The 19,457-nt window shown below is 38.6% G+C and overlaps 1 protein-coding gene across 1 annotated transcript in view; it reads left to right on the top strand.

The window, feature by feature from the left end:
• Positions 1-10,691: 10,691 nt before the first annotated feature.
• PDZRN4 (PDZ domain containing ring finger 4) overlaps positions 10,692-19,457 on the top strand; it is a 355,118-nt gene continuing 346,352 nt past the window's right edge. Inside the window, exons 1-3 of the mRNA XM_025477277.3 lie at positions 10,692-11,447; positions 14,080-14,166; positions 16,030-16,137. Coding sequence (XP_025333062.2) covers positions 10,806-11,447; positions 14,080-14,166; positions 16,030-16,137 — 837 coding nt within the window. The 5' untranslated portion in view covers positions 10,692-10,805. The remainder of the gene's footprint in view (positions 11,448-14,079; positions 14,167-16,029; positions 16,138-19,457) is intronic.

Here is a 19,457-nt window from a genome sequence, read left to right as displayed (position 1 = left end):
ATAACAAATATAGTAATAATGAAAAAGTTTGAAATATGGGAGGATTATCAAAATGTGATGCAGAAACATGAAGTGAGCAAATATTGGAAAAATGGCACCAATAGATTTGATTGACCCAGGGTTACCACAGACCTTAAATCAGTAGAAAACACACTATCTGTGAAGCACAATAAAATGAGGTATGCTTATACTCCTTTCCCAATATCTGTGCTGGAAACCAGGGTTAGATAATCTGGGTAGTCTTGGGTCAATGATAACTCTTGCAATATTTGTGTGGAAGCCAATTCCCTACATTGTTAATTCTCTCTCCCTTTTACACTTCTCCCCCAAATCCTCCAGACTCTGCCCTGGATCTTGGAGGCTTAGGGTATCTCCACAGCCCAAAGGGATGTCCTGTATGTCTGTGTTCTGTCTTTCTCTCTCAGCTTCTTTAGTATTTTATGTATGCCTTTATGTAGCTAGACTACCCATAGTAGAAAAATTAAAAAGTGAAGTAATTTGTATAATTTTTGTGTACCACTACAAGTATGCACACATAAAGGTACTGTAACTTTTATTATTTAGGAGCTCTCTGTGGCTATAGAAAATAGAACTGATAAATAGCTATAGAAACTATTCTCTCATAGAGAATGTTCAGCAGACTTAATAGAGGACGAAGTCAGGTGGAGAGCCTATTTGTTTTTCCTGGTTTTCATTTAAGTATGGATTAAAACAATTTAATACCTAAATGTCTCTGTAGTCATTATATGAATCTACTGTAAGTAGGTATAATTAATGCAGTCATCTTTGGAAATATGCTTTGGTGATATGCAGGCATGCAAATTGAATTAGAACTACTATGAAAAGATTAAAAGAGAAGTTGTTAAATGGATATGCATGAAGTGAGACCTCCCTGTGGTTCTTCCCTTCCTTTTCCCTCCTCTTCTGTCCTTCCCCTTCTCTTCATTTCTTGTTTTTCTTTTCTCTTTTCTCTTCTCTTTTCATTGGAAACAGAGAACTGAATTAGTCATAGTCCTCAGTTCATGATACACTACCATCATTAGTCTGTGCAATTCCCTTTTTTGTTTTCTCCTCCTCCTTTGTTGTTGTTTTAATTCCCACTCCCCACTGCCATTTCTTTCCTTCCACAGTCACTTGCTCCAATGCATTTAATATATGTTTTTGGATATATACGTGTGCATCCTTGAAAAATGCACATTACTTTATGAATGTACCTGGTTTTAATTTATAAAAAATGGTACTTTGCTAGAGATATGCTTCTAATTATTTTTACCTCAGTGTGTGGTGTTGGGCCCAACTGTGTGCTATAGGTATATGTAGATCATTGCTTCTGCCTACTGCCTAGCCCATAGGCGATTCCTACCACACTTTTCATCTCTCTCCTAGAGATGAACACCTAGGTTTCCCATAACTCCCTGGCCCCCAGACAAAGCTGCACCAAACCCCCAGGATCAACCTGTGGAAGAGGCTCCTAGGAGGGAGGTTTGCTGGGACATAAGTGTTACCAGATTGTTCTCCAGAATTGTTGGCTTGTATTGCTTAGTATTTTGGCAAGACCCATGTTAATTTGAAATTCTGGTTTTGTACCAACATTTAGGGGCAGGTTACATTTTATAACAGTGAGCAAAGTCAAGAAGAAATCTAATGTTTAAGGTGCTTTTATATACAATGTTTTTTTGAGACTATTTAACTAAAAATGGCAGTTTTGAGAAATGATACATGCAGTATTTAGTTTTATCCATATTTATTGATGTGGGTCAGATTTTAGGAAAACATCTTAAATGAATTTTATTTCATAGCATTTTAACAGGGATTAGATATTGTGTGATTTATAGAATAACTCAAAAATTTTATGATTATGTTACATTTTACACTCACAAATGCCCTAACATAAATTGTTTCCCCAGAGAAAACAAGAGCTGCCACTTTATTAAATACCTCCTATGTGTCAGAGAAATAGGCACTATTTTTATTATTTTATTATTCTTCACACAATCACTGTATAGAGTTATTATCTGCCCATTCTACAGGTACAAAAATTAATGTTTGGAAAGATGAAATCATTTCCCACAAGATTGCATAACTGGTAGAGAAAAGGAGCTAGGATTCAGTTCAGGGACTACATTAAGCATTAAGTACAAAGTCTTAGTCTTCACATGGGACTTCCAAAAAAAAAAAAAAGAAAAGAAAAAAGATGGTGTGGTAGATAGCATAACGATAGTTTGGCTTAGTGGTTAAGAACAGAGTCTCTAAAGCTAAATGTCCAAGTAAGAATCCTAATGTTGCCTCTTAAGAACTCCGAAATCTTGAGCAAGTCACCCAAACTCTCTAGGTCTCCTTGTCTGTAAAGCAAAGATGATGACAATAATAATACCTGCATCCTAGAGTTGTTTTGACTTGTAAAAGACTAAAATACATTTTAAAAAGATTTTATTTATTTGTTTGAGAGAGAAAGGGAGCACGAGTGAAGGGGCAGAGGGACAAGCAGATTCCCCTTGGGACCTCAATCCCAGGACCCTGAGACCATAACGAGCCAAAGGCAGAAACTTAACCGGCTGAGCCACTCAAGTGCCCCTATACATTTAAAGCTTAGAACAGCTTTTGGGACATCGTAAGCAATTAATTATAACCTATTCTTTTACCAAAGAGGACTATACTTTTGTTCAGATATTTGTTTCTCTCTGTCAAAACCTGATTTACCCAGAAGCTGAGTACATCCCAGCTTCAGGTGTGGGTCTTGATCAGTCTGACTCCATCAATGTAATGAAATGACCTTTGCTGGTGACCGGTTCTGGAATGCTCTAACGTGCAATTATGGACAATGCAAATTAAGGTTTGGGGGTAGGGGATAGGGTTGGGAGACGGATTCTGGAGAAGTTCTTTGCTTGTTTTTTTCTGGGAAAACTACCTCCCTGACCATTCAACATGTATGAGGAAGCACAAAGCACTGAAAGTTAGTGGCACCCATCCTTCAGCCATAGGAGAACCAGCCTCAGAAGCCAGCCAAGGTCATAATAGGGCACAATCTAAGTCACTGGGGGCATCGTGAAGCCACTGGATGAACCCAAGCATAACCCAGCTCTAGACCCCAACCCATTGTTTAGACCAGTCTGAATTGAATTTTTGGTGGGGTGGATTGCTGAAAGTTGTATTCATGTGTCTGAAAACAGACCTTGAATTAGTATCATCCCTTTTTCTAGTTCTAAGATTTTAGTGATTAGGGGGATGAATGACTTTGTTTTTCCTGAGTTTCTTGAGGGAGAATTCAGTTGCCACAGGAAAATCAGGTTAACTTGGAATGACAGATGCTAAAAAGTTTTCCTAGGAACATTTACATGTATGATAAGGATTCTTGGAAATAGAAGAGGGATTACATAGGAGGGCATTGTGAAAACAGCTGAAAGTAGGGCTAAAACGATAAGCAACTATGATCAAAATTATTTTTAAAAGAAAGGAACTGAGTCTGAAAGGATTGAGGGAAAACAGTTACTCCAAAGGGCTTGTAACTTGAATGGCAATTATGGATCTAATGGGAGCAAGCAACATGGAGTAAGGAGGTGGACAAAAGCACGAGTGGAATTAATCAACCTCTCTATTACAATCAGAAACGTGGTGTGCAGTTGTGGAATGACTCTGCAAATGAATACTTTAATCATAACCTTAACTATGAACCAAAATTGCACATAATTTAAACTATCATATTTATTTGACATTAAATAAACATTTGCTGAATACTGCATTGTGAATACAAAGTTGCGTAAAAAAATGTTCTTCGTGAAAAGTACAATTTTAGCACAGCACATAGCAAATAAAGGTAAGTGATATCACAGAACTGGTGAACAAGATTTGCAAAATAAATGAAAGATTTTTCTTGGGGGTTTCAATAAACCAGATGGAAATTTCTAGAAGGAAGAAAGTGGTTTCCCTAGTTCATGTTCAAAGTTGGATTCAATGGAACATTCTTCTCTTTAGCACAAAACAAGAATACATATTTATTTAATGGATGTGGTGGGATATGTACAAAACAAAGACTCATTTCTTCTCTTCTCAATAAGAGTGATAACCGATCACCTATGTTTTAAAATCCTCTTGCAAAGAATAAAATATGCTCTTCTTCAACTTTCAAAGATAGATGGTTAAAAACAGAAAAACAATGTTATATAGGATGATAAAAATTAGTATACTTAATAGATAAAGGTTCACATATCAGTTGCAAAAAACCCTCAAATATTATGATTAAAATGTGAAGAGTGGGCAGCCCCAGTGGCTTAGCGGTTTAGCGCCACCTTCAGCCCAGGGTGTGACCATGGAGTCCCGTGATCGAGTCCCACGTCAGGCTCCCTGCATGGAGCCTGCTTCTCCCTCTGCCTGTTCTCTCTCTCTCTCTCTCTCTCTCTCTCTCTGTGTCTCTAATAAATAAATAAAATCTTTTTTAAAAATGTGAAGAGTAAATCCCATGAGGGAATACCTGTAGTTAATAACCTGTAGTTAATAAACATTAAAAAAAAATCCAATTTCACTGGTAAACAAAGAAGTGCAGATTAAAATAACATGATGAGGTTTCTTTCTTTCTTTTTTTGTTTTGTTTTGTTTTGTTTTGTTTTTTGGAGGGAGGACATTCAGTGTGGTGGGACATGTGTACTCATACACTGCTATCTATGTATAATTTGATAAAATATTTCTGGAGTGCAACAACGAGGGCAAACACATAATATTAACTGTGCTTCCAGGTTCTATGTCACATTTATTACCTCAATTTCACAACAATCCAATGTGGGACGAGTAATCATTATTCTTATTTTATAGGTGATGAGAAACTAAGTGGCTAAAAGGTTAACTAAACTTGTCAAGACTAAGCAGCCAGTTGGTGGCAATGCTGGGATTTGCTTTACATTTAATAAAGTTTAGGATACTCTGAATTTGGGAACTTAGAATTTAAACTTGCTTAACATTTTATGCTGTAGTATACAATCATATTGTGCTATAATTATAAATGGTTATTAAGACATTCAAAACGTACTATAGATATTTTGACCAATATATTGGGAGCTTTCACTAAGCAACAAATCGATTTAATAAACTGACCATATTCAAAATTTTGTTGAAATCTCCAGAGCTAAATAAAATCTTTAAAAAAAAAAAAGGGCAGCCCCGGTGGCTCAGTGGTTTAGCACTTGCAGCCCGGGGTGTGATCCTGGAGACCCAGGATCGAGTCCCATGTCGGGCTCCCTGCATGGAGCCTGCTTCTCCCTATGCCTGTGTCTCTGCCTCTGTGTGTGTGTGTGTGTGTGTGTGTCTATGAATAAATAAATAAAATCTTAAAAAAAAAGAAATCTTCAAAAGCTTTGAGAAATATCTGGAAGATATTAAAATCATGTAAAATCTTCATTGAAGACCCAAACACAAAATAAGGTTTCAACCAAAATATATAGTGATTGATTTATTAAGCCAGGACTCAAGAAATTAAGGCAATTTGTCTATTATACAGAAAACTCTCAGCTGCTTGAAAAAAAAGAAAAAGAAAAAGCCCTCTCTGCTATTTGAGATCAGTTATATAGGACAAAATGATCTAAAAATATAACCCCATTGGCATTACAAAGAACAATAAGGTCAATATTCACATTCATATCAATTACTCAAAGACTTCTAATAAATATGATCCTAGAACTTTCTTCCTTGGAGTAAGGATAACAAAAAAGTGGTAGCCTTTAAACAGTGGAATTCAAATAGACACAATTGTAGTTTTCATTCACATTATCAGTTTCAATGGTGCATTTTATTTTAAAATAATTCAATGTAGATGCAGGGGAAAAGGTCTTTATAGAGTACTGTTTAAGAGTGAGTATTCTTTAATGAGGCAGATTTTGGTTTAATCCATGGTTCTGCCTCTTTCTATTGTGTAAACTTGAGCAAATTGTGGGGATAATAATAACTACCCAAGATGATCATTGGAGAATTGAATATATTGTACATGTAAAGAGCATACTGATGTGTCTGTCACATAGAAAGAGCTATTACGTATTAGCTATTATAGCTGTTCTTGATACCTTCCCTCATTGTCAGTGACTGTGATCCACAAAGATATAGCACAAAATCAGGGTTAATTAAATGCAGGATTTAATGTGGCCTCCTGTACAAAGCATCTCTTACAACAGGCCTCTCTTAAGTAGGATAGTAATGTTACCCCCGAGTAATGTCTCAGGGACTCTAGATAGTCTGTTGTAGATGTGAAAGTTGCCACAATTTTTAATTTAATATCTCATTTTAACTTGGTTTTCTTCAGAGTCTTCCTTGGGCTTTGTCAGATAATTCATTCCCACAGACACTGTATAATTGCTATAAAACACTGTATTTTGATGTACATAATAGATCTGTTCACATTATTTTATTCCTTTTAAAAATGGCATTTGGAAAAAAAATGGTATTTGGTACTGTTGTGATGCCCCTTCTCCATTTTGCCAAAAATCATTGAAAAGCAAACTAATAGCAAACAATTCCTAATGGATTCTGTGTCAACAAACAGGGATTATTAAGGATTGGCGTTGCTCTATGTTCTCTGGGTTTAACTGCACATTTTCCAAAAAGTAAAACCTAGAACCAAACCCATATTATGTCTTTCTCTGGCATGATATCGGTTTATTTTGTAAAAATAACTGTCTTGTTTTAGTAAGTTTTCAAATACAGTTGATCCTTGAACAACACTGGTTTGAACTGCATGGGTCCACTTATATGTGAATTTTCTATAGGACTGTAAACGTAGTTTCTCTTCCTTATGATTTTCTGAATAACATTTTATTTTCTCTATTTTACTTTTTGTAAGTCTGTGTTAATCAGCTGTTTATAGTACGGGTAAAGCTTCCTGTCAATAGCAGGCTCCTAATAGTTAAGTATTTGGGATTCAAAAGCTATATGTGGATTTGCAACTGTGTGGGGGGGTTGGAACCCCTAACTCCTGTGTTGTTCAAGGGTCAACTTATTACTCTTTTTATCAAGTTCAGAATGTTTAAATATTCTCAAGCTGACCCTGTTATTATCTCATGCTTTATGAACACATTTATTTATGCTACTAGTTTCAATTCTGATCCTAGATTATGACATAAAAATATATCATGAGAAGAACAAAAATGAATGTTAACTTCAATAACACACAGAAATGTATCCCGTAGTCACTATTTTGGCCTGAACTAGCTGCATATTTCTGCCTCTTCTACTAGAATTATCTTATTTCACTATAGCTTAAATTTAGATCACTTTGGAAAAATGTATATTATTATACTAATATAATCTACATAATTATAGATTATAGTACTAATTCATGATATATGACCAGAGATTCAGGGGAAAAAAATATATATAAATGATGAGATTTCAAGTTCTTAGAAGATTTAAAAATTATTCTCATGTTAAAAGCACCAACTTATGCTATATTATATGAACATGTGTGAAATAAAATTATTTATTCAAGAATTTCTTTGAATTTCTTCAAAATTTCCCTAAATTTCTTCCTGATTTTATGATTCTTAATCAAAAGCATGAGACAACATGAAAAAAATTACAAATGAGTTTCTGTGAAGTATTATCTATATGTGGGATGGGAAAAAAACGATCTCTTTCTCCTTTTTCACCTCTCTAATCCTTTCTGAGTCTTGAAATATAACATTTCAATACCAGATCTGTTAGCATTTGACTTAACAATCAGTAGCTCTCAGATTCCCTATTCATCTTGGAAGTAGGGATGACTCAGAGCTAGGTTGGAATGCTGCCTCCTCTCACTGGCAACTCCCACAGGCACTCTAGTTTCATTATTGCTAGGAATTGGCTCAAGGAATATTGCAAGTTAGTTTTTTATCTGTTTTCACATATATATGACAGTGGATCCAAGTAAAAACTAGTTTCTATGCTGAAAATACTCAACCAAATACTACTTATAGATATTTTGAGTTATGCCATGGTCCTTGGTTTTGGGATGAGCTAAGGATACGTATTCTTTCCCTTGTCTCTTGATTGGCAAAAGCATTTGCTCAGATTCATTCCGAAGCGAAGTGTCAGGCCTGGTGTTGGCCCCAATCTGCAGGACAGCTAGAAGCTGGTGTTGCCCAACAAGAAGGAAGACAGAGCTTACCTTTCTGCTTTTCCTCGAGGTGCTATTCAGTATGCAATTTTCACTAGCCAGGGATTCTTAAAAGAAAATTATCATCAGGGAAAAACATAAGGATATGCCCAAGCTCATGATGCAACGTGCTAATTTGTCTCATTTGCCAAAGACATTTGAATGTTACTAGATCTGCTTTCCTGAAATACGTGGGCATATTTTAAACTTATTCCAAGTGCTTTCTTTGCTTACCTAAGCTAATTAACTCAATCTAATTAGGTTCCATGTTCTCCTCTCACTCTAACTTTTCCAAGCTATCACAAATTTCCTAATATATAGAATGCTCTTTATAGTTTGGGAAGTGAAATACCATTTGGCTCAAGGGCTATCACAGATTTATCATGCACAACATTTTCATATGGGAAGAGTCCATGAGTCTCACTTGGGCGTATCCATCCCTTAGTGTTGGACTTCTATAATGTTTTTCTCCTGCTACATCACTATTTTGGAAGTGCTGAAGCTTGCATTTTCTCATGTAAAAGATTTTCCTAAGCTCCTTTTTGGCCTACTTCATTACTTGGCCTCACTTCACATGTTCTCATTTTTTAAACTTGCTATTCTCTGTGGACAAGGTTTTTGACATCCATCTTCTCTTCCACAATCAAAATGTTATACATTCTGGAATTACCCAAACCATAATCTGCTCATGTTCCTTACTTTTGCTGCAAGAGTTACATGGGTGGATCAAGGACATCATATTAACTATTGTTTTAATTTTTTTTCTTTTCAAGTAGCTGCAAGCCTCATTTTCTTCATACCTCAATAGAATACTTTTTAGACTCCATCTCTTACTTTCTTTTTCAAATGCCATTATGTTATGTTATCGAGAAACAATAAATGTCAAGCCCTAGCTATAAAATCATAGCTATAAGTCATAGCTTTTTCCATAGCTAAAAAAAAGATGGAATAGATCCCTTCTGCCCAGAATTATCTGAATTCTGAAGTTCCATAACATTCTGCTTTACCTGGTCTATGCAATTCCTAAGAATATGTTCACACATATTCACACTGTTAATGTTAAATTTCTTAGTTATTCAGGAATTTATCATTTGTTTATTTACCTGGCAAACGATAGGCCAAAGGGGAGGAGGAAGTTTGGAGCATTGTGGCAACTGTCACTTTATTATATATCTGCATGTATAAAATACAAAACATAGCATCTTATTTTTAAACACATTTAAAAGCATATCAAGTATCTGGCAAGTCACTCCAGGATCCTCACTCACTATTGAAAGGCTCTAATGAAATCTCATCTTTCATCTAGAAAGAAGCCTCAGAAGGTTCTTAGTAGCCTCTATTACTAGCGGCTACTAAATAAATAATAATGATAATAATGATTATTATTATTTGCCAATTCTTCGGTGAGCACCAAGGATTTAAAGGACAAAATCTGGAGCCTTGTTCATGCGCTTTAACTGATACCTTTGGTGCCATACAATACAAAGGCGCACAGCTTTCTGGAAACAACGCTCACCTGGCAGCGAGGAATCATCAGTGATTAATTTAGGAAGCCCATCCCAAGCAAGTGGAATGAGCTTCAGGATAATGGCAGTAAGTGGTGTGCATCCAGGTGACGGGGTGGCTGTGCACTCCTCAGGTTCAGAAGATGGTGAAGGAAGCTGAGGAAGGAGGGCTTGCATGTTTTCAGCAGGGCCTGGCATCTACATACTTTGAGGAGTCAAATGGAGGAAGGGGTAGTTTTGATCTAAAGTGTATATTCAGGGTAAGTAAGATACTGCCATTTCCCCGCTTTCCTTCACAACCCTCTAATTCTTCTTTCCAGGTGCCCAAAGGATCACATTCCCATTCCCAGGGGTAAAATACCTGCGGAACTAGAAGAGGGATGGTGTGCTGAGTGGAGCACACAGCCCTGGAGGCTGACTCCGCGGTAGGAGAATGGGGCGTCCTCCGCGGTAGGAGGCCTTGAAGGGCGGCTCAAGTTCTGCGGGGAGGTGTCCTAGGGCGAGCCCCCCGGCCTCTCCCCGCATCCTCGCTGTCGGGCATCCCTCCGCCTCGCTACGCTCACCTGGTTTCTGGATCGTGATTTGAGAAGCCTGGCTCTGGAGACCCCTCACCGCGCTCCCCTAAGGTCGCAGCCCCTTAGCTGCCGATTCAGGGGTTTAAGCTGATTTGAGAGAACGGAACTGCGTGTGTTTCAAACACCTTTACGGAAGCTCCGCTGGATGCGGGGCGATGCGCGTTTTAGCGGAAAACCGACGGACAGCGACCTTGCTCCCCGCGAGCTGACGCGCGGATGGAAGTAAAAGTTGTCCCCGGACCTCCGCGCCGCGCCCGTCATCAGCTCTGCCTTGACGACGGGGCCATTGTCAGCAGGTCTCAGCTCCTCGAGGACAAAATTGGAAAGAATATAAATTGCAGAGCCGCAAAAGAGGCGGAGGCGGTGCGTGCGCGCGCGCGCGTGTCCCGGGAGGTGGCGTCTATTAGCATCAATACGGCGGAGCCAGGGGACCCAGCCGGAGCCTGCAAACTTCCAGCCAAACTCCAGGATCGCGCCCCCCCCCCCCTTCCTCCTCCTCCTCCCCTCCGTGCCTGACCCCTGCCGCGGGAAAGGCGTCCCCGGGGAAGCCCGGGGGAGCCTGGGGGCTCCGAGAGAGTGGCCTCGGATTCGCTGCTCCGCCTCCCCCTCCCGACGATGGGCTTTGCCCTGGAGCGCTTCGCCGAAGCGGCGGACCCGGACTGCAAGTGCAAACTGTGCGGCCAGGTGCCGGAGGAGCCGCTGTGCACGCCGTGCGGGCACGTCTTCTGCGCCGGCTGCCTGCTGCCCTGGGTGGCGCGGCGGCGCCGGGGCCCGCTGCAGCGCCAGCCCCCCGCGCCGGGCGAGCTGCACCGGGCGCCGCCTGCGCGCAGCCTCCTGCAGCAGCCGCGCGTCCAGGGCGGCGGCCGCTCGGCCCGGCTGCACGAGCTGGCGGCGCACGTCGAGCGCGGGGCCCGGCGCCGCCCGCGGGGCTGCGTCTCGGGGCCCGGCGGCCGCGGCGGCGGGGACCTGCCCGCGCGGGGGGGCTGCGGCGCGGCGCCGGGGCCGGGGCCGGGGCCCGGCCGGGGCGGGGGCGCGCGCGGGGGGCCGCCGGGCGGGAGCGGGAGCGGCAGCGGCAGCGGGCGGGGGCCCGGGGCGCGAGTCCTGGCCTGGAGGCGGCGCGAGAGGGCTCTGCGGGCGCAGCTCCGGGCGCTGCAGGGCGAGGTGCAGCTCGCGGCCCGCGGGTACCGGGAGAAGTTCGCGCAGTACATGGCTCACGTCCGCAACTTCGCCGGGGAGCTGGGCGGCGGCCGCGGCCCGGTAAGCGCAGAGGGATCCGGCTCCTGGAGGGCGGGGGCGGGGGGCGTGTGGGGTGGAAGAGGGAACCCCCCCCCCCCCGCGCCCGGGGAGCTCCCGAGCTGCCCTCCTGGCCCGCCGCGCCGGGGGAGGCGCGCACCCGCCCCACCGGTACCTGCCGGTACCTTAGCACCGCACTTGCCCAGGATTGCGCTCTTTCCACCTGAATTGGGGTTGGATCCAATTAAGGAGAATCGGTCCCAACTTTTCGGTGGAGAAGGAAGGATTAGGAAAACTCACTTTTCCACCCCGACCCTTGCTCCCCATCTCCTGTCCTACCCTCTCTCTGCGATTTTTTTTTTCTTTTCTTTTCTTTCTTTTTTTTTTTTTTTTTTTTTTGGTGCCCTTGCCCTGTGCCTGAAGCCAATCAGAAACCAAAGCCGGGAGGTGAGGACTTCTCCGACCCTGTCTCCCCACTGCTGATGCCCCAGCATCATCCCTGAGGCCTTGTCATACACCTTTAGCTCCCAATGACTTAGTTTCCCTGCCAGGCTACCCATATGGGCCCCTTTCGACTCAGTGCAGGAACTGTCCGGGATGTGGAAACCAGGAAAACCTTGTGTTGAGAGATTAACAGATGGGATTTCTTGGACCTGCAGAGTTTTCATTAGCCTGACCTTCCCTGAAGAATCCTTTACTGCCTTGGGATTTCGTCACTGGTGGTGGTGGTGGTGGTGCTGCTGCTGGTGGTGTGTGTGTGTGTGTGTGTGTGTGTGTGTGTGTGTGTTGTGGGGGTGCTTGGGGAACCAGATCTGGGAGCAGCCACATCCATCTGCGGTCAGACTCGCCCTGTGAGCCCCTGGGCAGCGGCTGTTTCCCTTCTTTGTCGAAGCTTCTGGCCCCGAACTGTGCTGGGGGACTGCCCGCTTTCAGACTGAATAAACAAGCCTCTTTGCAGCACCCCGTGTGAAGAGGCTTGTTTATAAAGCTGTTCCTTCTCTTCTGGAGGACCTCTGCGCACTGTTTGACATTGTTGGTCGCTGCCATGGTGAGCAGGGATTTAGCAGAACTTGCGCTCCATTCAAGGAGCTGTTTTCATTCTTCAGCCTCCTGGGGAGGAGCAACACGGGATGATTCCCATTTGGGACTGCTTTGCACTGCCTCCAGCCCAGGCATGGAGTTTAGAAGCTTCTGTCCTTGAACCTTCCAAACCAAACCAACCAACCAACCAACCAACCAAACAAACAAAAAACCCCAAAAACTGAAGTGTGAGTAGCTAAAACGTTTCCACTTAAAGGGAGGCACACTGCTTGTTAAAAAACTGGATGCTACCCCTCATCCTTTCTGTATCCTGTTCATAGCCAGGTAAATTTGCAAAATGGGAAGACCCAGAGAGGAGCACAGAAATGTGCTCTGTGTTATCAGGTCATGTTACAAGGTCGTAGGGAAGCAATGGTTGATGGAAAGGAGCAGCAGCTAGAATTCTATGACCGGGAAGTCCATGCAACAAGTCAAGCTATGATTCGAGAAGTGAGGGAAAGCTGCTCATGATTTGCAGACTGTCAGGCTTCTCTGCTCCTCAGAAATGTGTTCCCATTACCAGTAGGGGCTGCTGTGTGCACTGCCTGGGAGAAACTCCTAGGAAGAGGGGGTGATGGTGATACTGGTGCTGATGGTGCTCATGGAATTTTACCATTAACTGCCAAATGTAATTTCCTAGGACAGTTAATAATAGCCACAGCCATGAATAAACCTTACCCAGTCTGACATGATTTCATCTTGTATTTAAACTGGTCTTTGTTAATAAACAGGTTGTAGATATAATTACTATTTATTTTACTATTATCTGGTTGCCAGCAGAAGAAGTACAGTTTTATTTAACACAAATTCTTTCCTTTGAAAATTCTGGAAGAATTATGCAAAACCAAATAAGAATACTATTCAAAATTAGGATTACTGTCACTCAGATCCTGCTTTACAATAACAATCCAGGTATTACTGCCGAAAGAATTTTATCAATAACTCACTATTACTTCAATCTCTCAAGATTTTCCAAAGTGAAATTTTTATATAAAATAATTATGAGATTCTTCGTTTTACTCAACTGTAAAAAAAAAGAAAAATAAGGATACCTTTAGGGTTACCAGAAATCTGTTTTAAATTACAATGAAGCCAGAATTAGATGATGTATTAGGATAAGAAACTGATGTGTGAAAATACGAAGCCCTTTAGACATTTTTGAAAAAAATGTTTCTCAAAAGCACTATTTAAAAAATACATATTTTCTTTCTTTTTTTAAAATTTTGTTTATTTACTCATGAGAGACACAGAAAGAGAGGCAGAGACAGAGGCAAAGGGAGAAGCAGGTTCCATGCAGGGAGCCTGATGTGGGACTTGATCCCAGGTCTCCAGGATCACACCCTGGGTCAAAGGTAGGCCCTAAACTGCTGAGCCACCCAGGTGTCCCAAAAATACATATTTTCATGGTGAATTTAGGAAGAAATTAATCTCCCAGATTCAGCCATCTTTAATGTTAAAATTTTTTTCTTTTCAGATGTTAATTTATGGACGGTTTTTTTTTTTTAAGGTATGTGGCAGCATTTATTTTTTCTTTACTTTTTTTTTTTTTTAAACTATTTTATCTCTTTTTGTCTAGGATGGAGAACATAAGCCATTCACCATTGTGTTAGAAAGAGAAAATGACACATTGGGATTCAATATTATAGGAGGTCGACCAAATCAGGTAACCTACTTTGTTCATGCATAACTCACTCTTTGCTTGTAAAATAATAGAAGACAGCTTTCATTTGTAGATTTTAATAAGGAAAACAAGTGATTTAATCTTTAATAGCATGCTTATGATCAAATATCAGATTCCTTAATGCAGATTCTCAGTACATAATTACATTTTTTTGAAAAAAAAAAAAAAACCAACAAAAAAACCCAACAGCTAACAAATTCGTCCCTCTTTCCTACTTTAGAAAAAAAGGAGAGTTTGTTTCACATTTTATTTACATTGTATAGCCCCATTGGTAAACTTCTTAAACCTATTTCACAATAATATGAATAGGCAATTTCTACTTGATAATATTAGATAACTATATTGCCTGATTATACCCTCTAATTATTAAAATCAGTTTGTTAGTGTTTAGGTGCTAACACAGACCAGGCAGTTTATAATGCACGTTGATGGAATGAACAGTTAAAATAAATTGAAATAAGGAATAATTGTTTTCACAATTATATAAGAAATACCATGTTAAAGATAATTGATTTGCAATATTGTTGGCTCCCCAAATCAAATCCTTAATTTAATTGAATGAATAATATTTTGTTAATTGATGCCAATTGTTTTCAAAATACATGAGTTGTAAACTTAAGCCAGTTACTGTAGTTGCAGAGTTCTTTTATATCCTTCAAATACTACATCAATTTAATTTTCAACATAACTAGAACAAAGTGGTAAAGTTAAAATAAAAAAGAAGCATGTTCTTTAATTTTCTTAATAAACTGCCGTGAAATTCTTGCATCTTGCATTGCAGATGTTGTCCAAGGAAACTGTCTTAGAGTTGTTGGCCATATGCTGTGTTTAGGTCAGGATGGCAATGACATATTTCCCCCTTACTGTTTAGTATTTTGAAAACCTAGCAACTAATGACTGCTGTGCTTCTGTTTCTAGAACAGTCTCTATTTATTATGAAAAGATAGAAGTCTTCTCATCGTATCTTTTTTGTTTTCTTTTCCCCTAAGGAATATTTTTATAAAATGCTACTCAGGTGTTTGACATTTAGAGCACACTGGACATTTTTAAGAGGCTCTTCAGATTCATGTTAACGAAGGTTAATTAAGGAGAAATAATTGTATTTAAACTACCATGAAGTAAAATGACATTTGAAATTATTATTATAGTATGTTGGGCATTTTACCTAGATAAGTTTTGCAATATTATTGTTTTCCCATGACTGGCTAAAAGGTCCTATTTGTATTATATCAGTTATATGGTTGAGGTTTAATCATTAGGCTCATTGCACCTGGAAATGTGTACCGATTAGCCTTGAATGGGTTCTCTTGCAGTTACAGTTGATCTTTGGGGATTTTACACTTGAGCAAGCTCCTAGTCTCCCCTGTGAATACAGTCAGAACTATATTTCCAAATCTGTCATATCATGAGGCCAAATTGTATTTTCAAAACTATGACCATATCTCAGACCAAATATATTGTGAGGCTGGATATACTTTTTTGTTTTCTTGTAACCCTTTTTAATTACTCCATCTCTTTAGAAGTAAGATATTTCATAAATAATACTTCAGAGCCAGTCAATATCACCTTGTACATACCCTTTCCTCATAGCTTTTTATGTATATTCAAAAACATGAAGTAAATGGATAATCTTGTCAGAGATGCTGGACTCATTCATTAAAGCTGCCATCTTGATTAATGACTATTTGGTATTAAGGAAGTTAAAATTCAGTGCCAAATCCCCAGCTACTAGAGAGAGATGCATGTTTAGGGAGGATTGGCAATATTACATTTACTAAATTGTCCTTTATCCAACTAAAATTTTGCTTACATCTTTCTTACTGCTAATGGTTATACTTTTTATAGAATAATAAGGAAGAAACATCAGCGGAAGGAATTTATGTTTCAAAAATTTTGGAAAATGGACCTGCTGACAGAGCAGATGGCCTGGAGATTCATGACAAAATCATTGAGGTAAGACAATAATAAAACACCAATATGAGCTGTGAAAGAAATATTTGGACATTTTAAATTTCCAGACTTACTGTTTTACCTTGGTGTGGTATTTGCCAGAGTATATAACTAGAGTACATATCTATCTAGAATATTTATCTAATTTATATCAAGATTAGATCTTTAGATAAAAGAAAAAAAATCATCTGAAGTTTCCAAGTATGTTAATGAATATCTCTTTTTTAATAAATTGCTCTCCCCATGAACTATGAAGTTAGTTGTGTGATTATTAAGGGATAAATTTTGTATGACATTTCAAAAGATGATAAATCTCTGCTAGAAACATTTTTGATGAGGAAATATTACTGTCTTTGAAATGTGATTAGTATGTTACATGGGGAGTTTGGAATTACTTATGCAGAACTTTTTACCATTCCTTAGTTTAATATGGTTATCTTGTTCGTGTATTTTTCCATGGGGGGAAAAAGCAGATTTGTTTTTTCCTGTTGGAAACACCTGGTGAGAACTCTTCATTTTCTCTATTGTGCATCGTAGCTATATTTTTATATTGGGGGTTGACAAAGTAAATATATATGAGTTAGTGAAATTTGGGCTGTGATAATGGAGTTTTTGAAATTTTAACTGGTATTACAAAAATGATTAGATTACTTTTATCAGTGAAATTATTTCCAATGCATTTGTAAAGGCATAAGTAGGAATTTGGAAAGTTTATTTGACCTCACTATTTTGGAAATATTCTGTTTATTCTAGGTTATGTAATAATTAGTGCTGTCTTTCTGAATATCTGTATAAAATCTCTGGATGGCGATTTTTTAAAAGTAAATTTTGAATAAAATTTTAGATATTCATACCTCTTTTTTGCATTAAAAAGTTGAATTTTGAATAATTTGACCTTAGACAAGAGTGAAGAACGTAGAAGAGCCAATAGTGGTTTTGTTTCAGAAAAAAACTCATAATATCTAGATATAGGCTGACTAAGTGCTTTGGGGAAGGGAGAGGAGATGGCCTTTGGCTGAAAAAGTGGGTTTTATGTGAAGAGGTCTTTTGTATTAATATTTTCTCCTTCCAGTTGTGTAGCCAAGAAAAAAAAGTATAGACTTACTTTCATTGATGCTATCCAGTTTGTCTTGGCAGTTTGCCCAGTGGAAATATTTACATGCTGCAGTTTGTATAGTTAGAAATTTTCTATTTCTACTCGTGTTTGTGCAATATGATTTAAAGGGTAAATAACCTAAATGACAATAAATTATCCTGGTTACTTTCTGCCTTATCTCTAAAGCATTTTGATTTTTATTGTTAAATGGAAAATGAATGCCTACATTTGATAGTCTTAGAACGCTAATGGAACTGAATACATATATCTAATTAGCACACACTCACATATATGCACACAGAAACATGTAATGAGGATTTAAAAAACAATTTAGCTAGGTAACAGTGTTATATATGGTCCATTAATGTTGCATTAAAAAGGAGGAAGAATAATTTATTTTTTATATTGTAATATAGCACTTTTGTTAAAAATTCATTTTTTTAATGTGAAAAGATAATTTGATAAAAATGGTGGTGGTAAGTCAAGGTCATCTAGACATCTAGCTAATATTCTTACTAGTATATGTCAGAATCACCTTATTTAAATCATATAGAGAGCAAGGATCAACCATGTAAATCTAAATTGCAATTTATAAGTAGCTGCAGTATTGTTATTATTTCACCTTGACGTGCATATATTATCAGTTGATGATGAGCTTGAAATTTGCTTCAATTATAGAAATATATTGGTGCATCTTTTATGCCAGGGTACATTGTAATAGGCATATTTTTGTTATCCTCGAATGGATTCATGTGAACACATTTGCAGTTGAAGATGAGTTAGATGATATTCATATTTTTGGAATATTGTCTGTTAAATAGCATAAATATTTTAAAAGGAATATTATTAGAAATCTCTCATATTCAGTTGTTCAGTGATGCCATCAGCTTTTAAAATGGATAGTTGTGTATACACACACACAAGTAGCATGCTAGTTTCGTGTGTATATATGTGCAAAATATCCTATGTAACAATTAATTTAGAAATATTTGATTCCTGTCAATTATTTTAGTTAATCTGCCATTGTATCAGTCAACTTTACACACTTTTTTTTAAAGATTTATTTATTTATTCATGAAAGATACATAGAGAGAGGCAGAGACATAGGCAGAGGGAGAAGCAGGCTCCCCTCAGGGAGCCATATGTGGGACTTGATCCCAGATCCCATGATCACACCCTGAGCCAAAGGCAGACGCTCAACTGCTGAACCACTCAGGTGTCCCAACTTTACACATTTTATAGTAACAGGAAACCAATATGAAATATATATGATTAATTTAAAATGTGCAAAGACAAAATAGATTTTAAAATAGAGTAATTCATTTTCCATTTTTTGTGCTCAGTGATTTGTTTATTGAACTAATTTAATGCAACGTTTTTTTCTACTTTTGAATTTGAAATGGCTATGCTGATTTATATGTGGTACCACAAATTTCTTAGCAGTATAAAGTACACAGTAGTTCATATATTATGAAACTCTCCATATGGGATAAGAGAAACTGTTAAGCAATCCTTTTTTTTTTCTTATAGTCCAGACATACTGAAAATATTTTATCTAGTTAATTGCTTAAAGCACATATAATAGATTTATGAATTGTTCTTATAAAATAACAAAATTTTCTTAAATCATTCATTTGGAGGAGAAAGAACATATGTTAAAGGTCTAGTTCTATAGGTAATTAAAGATTTTACTAATTTGCCAAAGTTTAGCAAAAGCCAACAACTCTAACAGTATTATTTTTTAAATAGTTTGCATTCCACTGAAGCAGATCAAAATCCAGAATCACAAAAGAAAAAAAATCATAGTATTAATGTAAATCTGTATCATAGTTTTCACATAATACAAAGAAAATTCATTTTTGGAGTCAGTCTGCTTGAGCAAGATTACATTTAGTAGTTTCTAGGTATTTACACATCCATATTTGCTAAAACATTTTTTGGTGTACATTCAGAAGAGAAATCCATTGTGTTAGTTACAGTATTAGGTGTCAGAGATCACTAGAGACCAAAAAGGCAAAAGACATTACTAAAGGCATTGAGACATGGCAAAAGTTCACATCGACCAGGAATTCACCAGAGCATACATCCAAATAAAAGCCTCTTTTGCATGCTGTTTTACACCCTTTCAAGACTCAAAGGCACCACAGAAGAGTCTTGATACCATCAGAGGCTTGGGCACAATTCTTTAAGAGGGCAGCAGTGCCATTGCTGTGACGATCATCATGTT

This window comes from Canis lupus, chromosome 27, assembly GCF_003254725.2.
Source record: "Canis lupus dingo isolate Sandy chromosome 27, ASM325472v2, whole genome shotgun sequence".
Classification (NCBI taxonomy): domain Eukaryota; kingdom Metazoa; phylum Chordata; class Mammalia; order Carnivora; family Canidae; genus Canis; species Canis lupus.
This window is presented reverse-complemented; position numbering and strand designations above follow the sequence as displayed.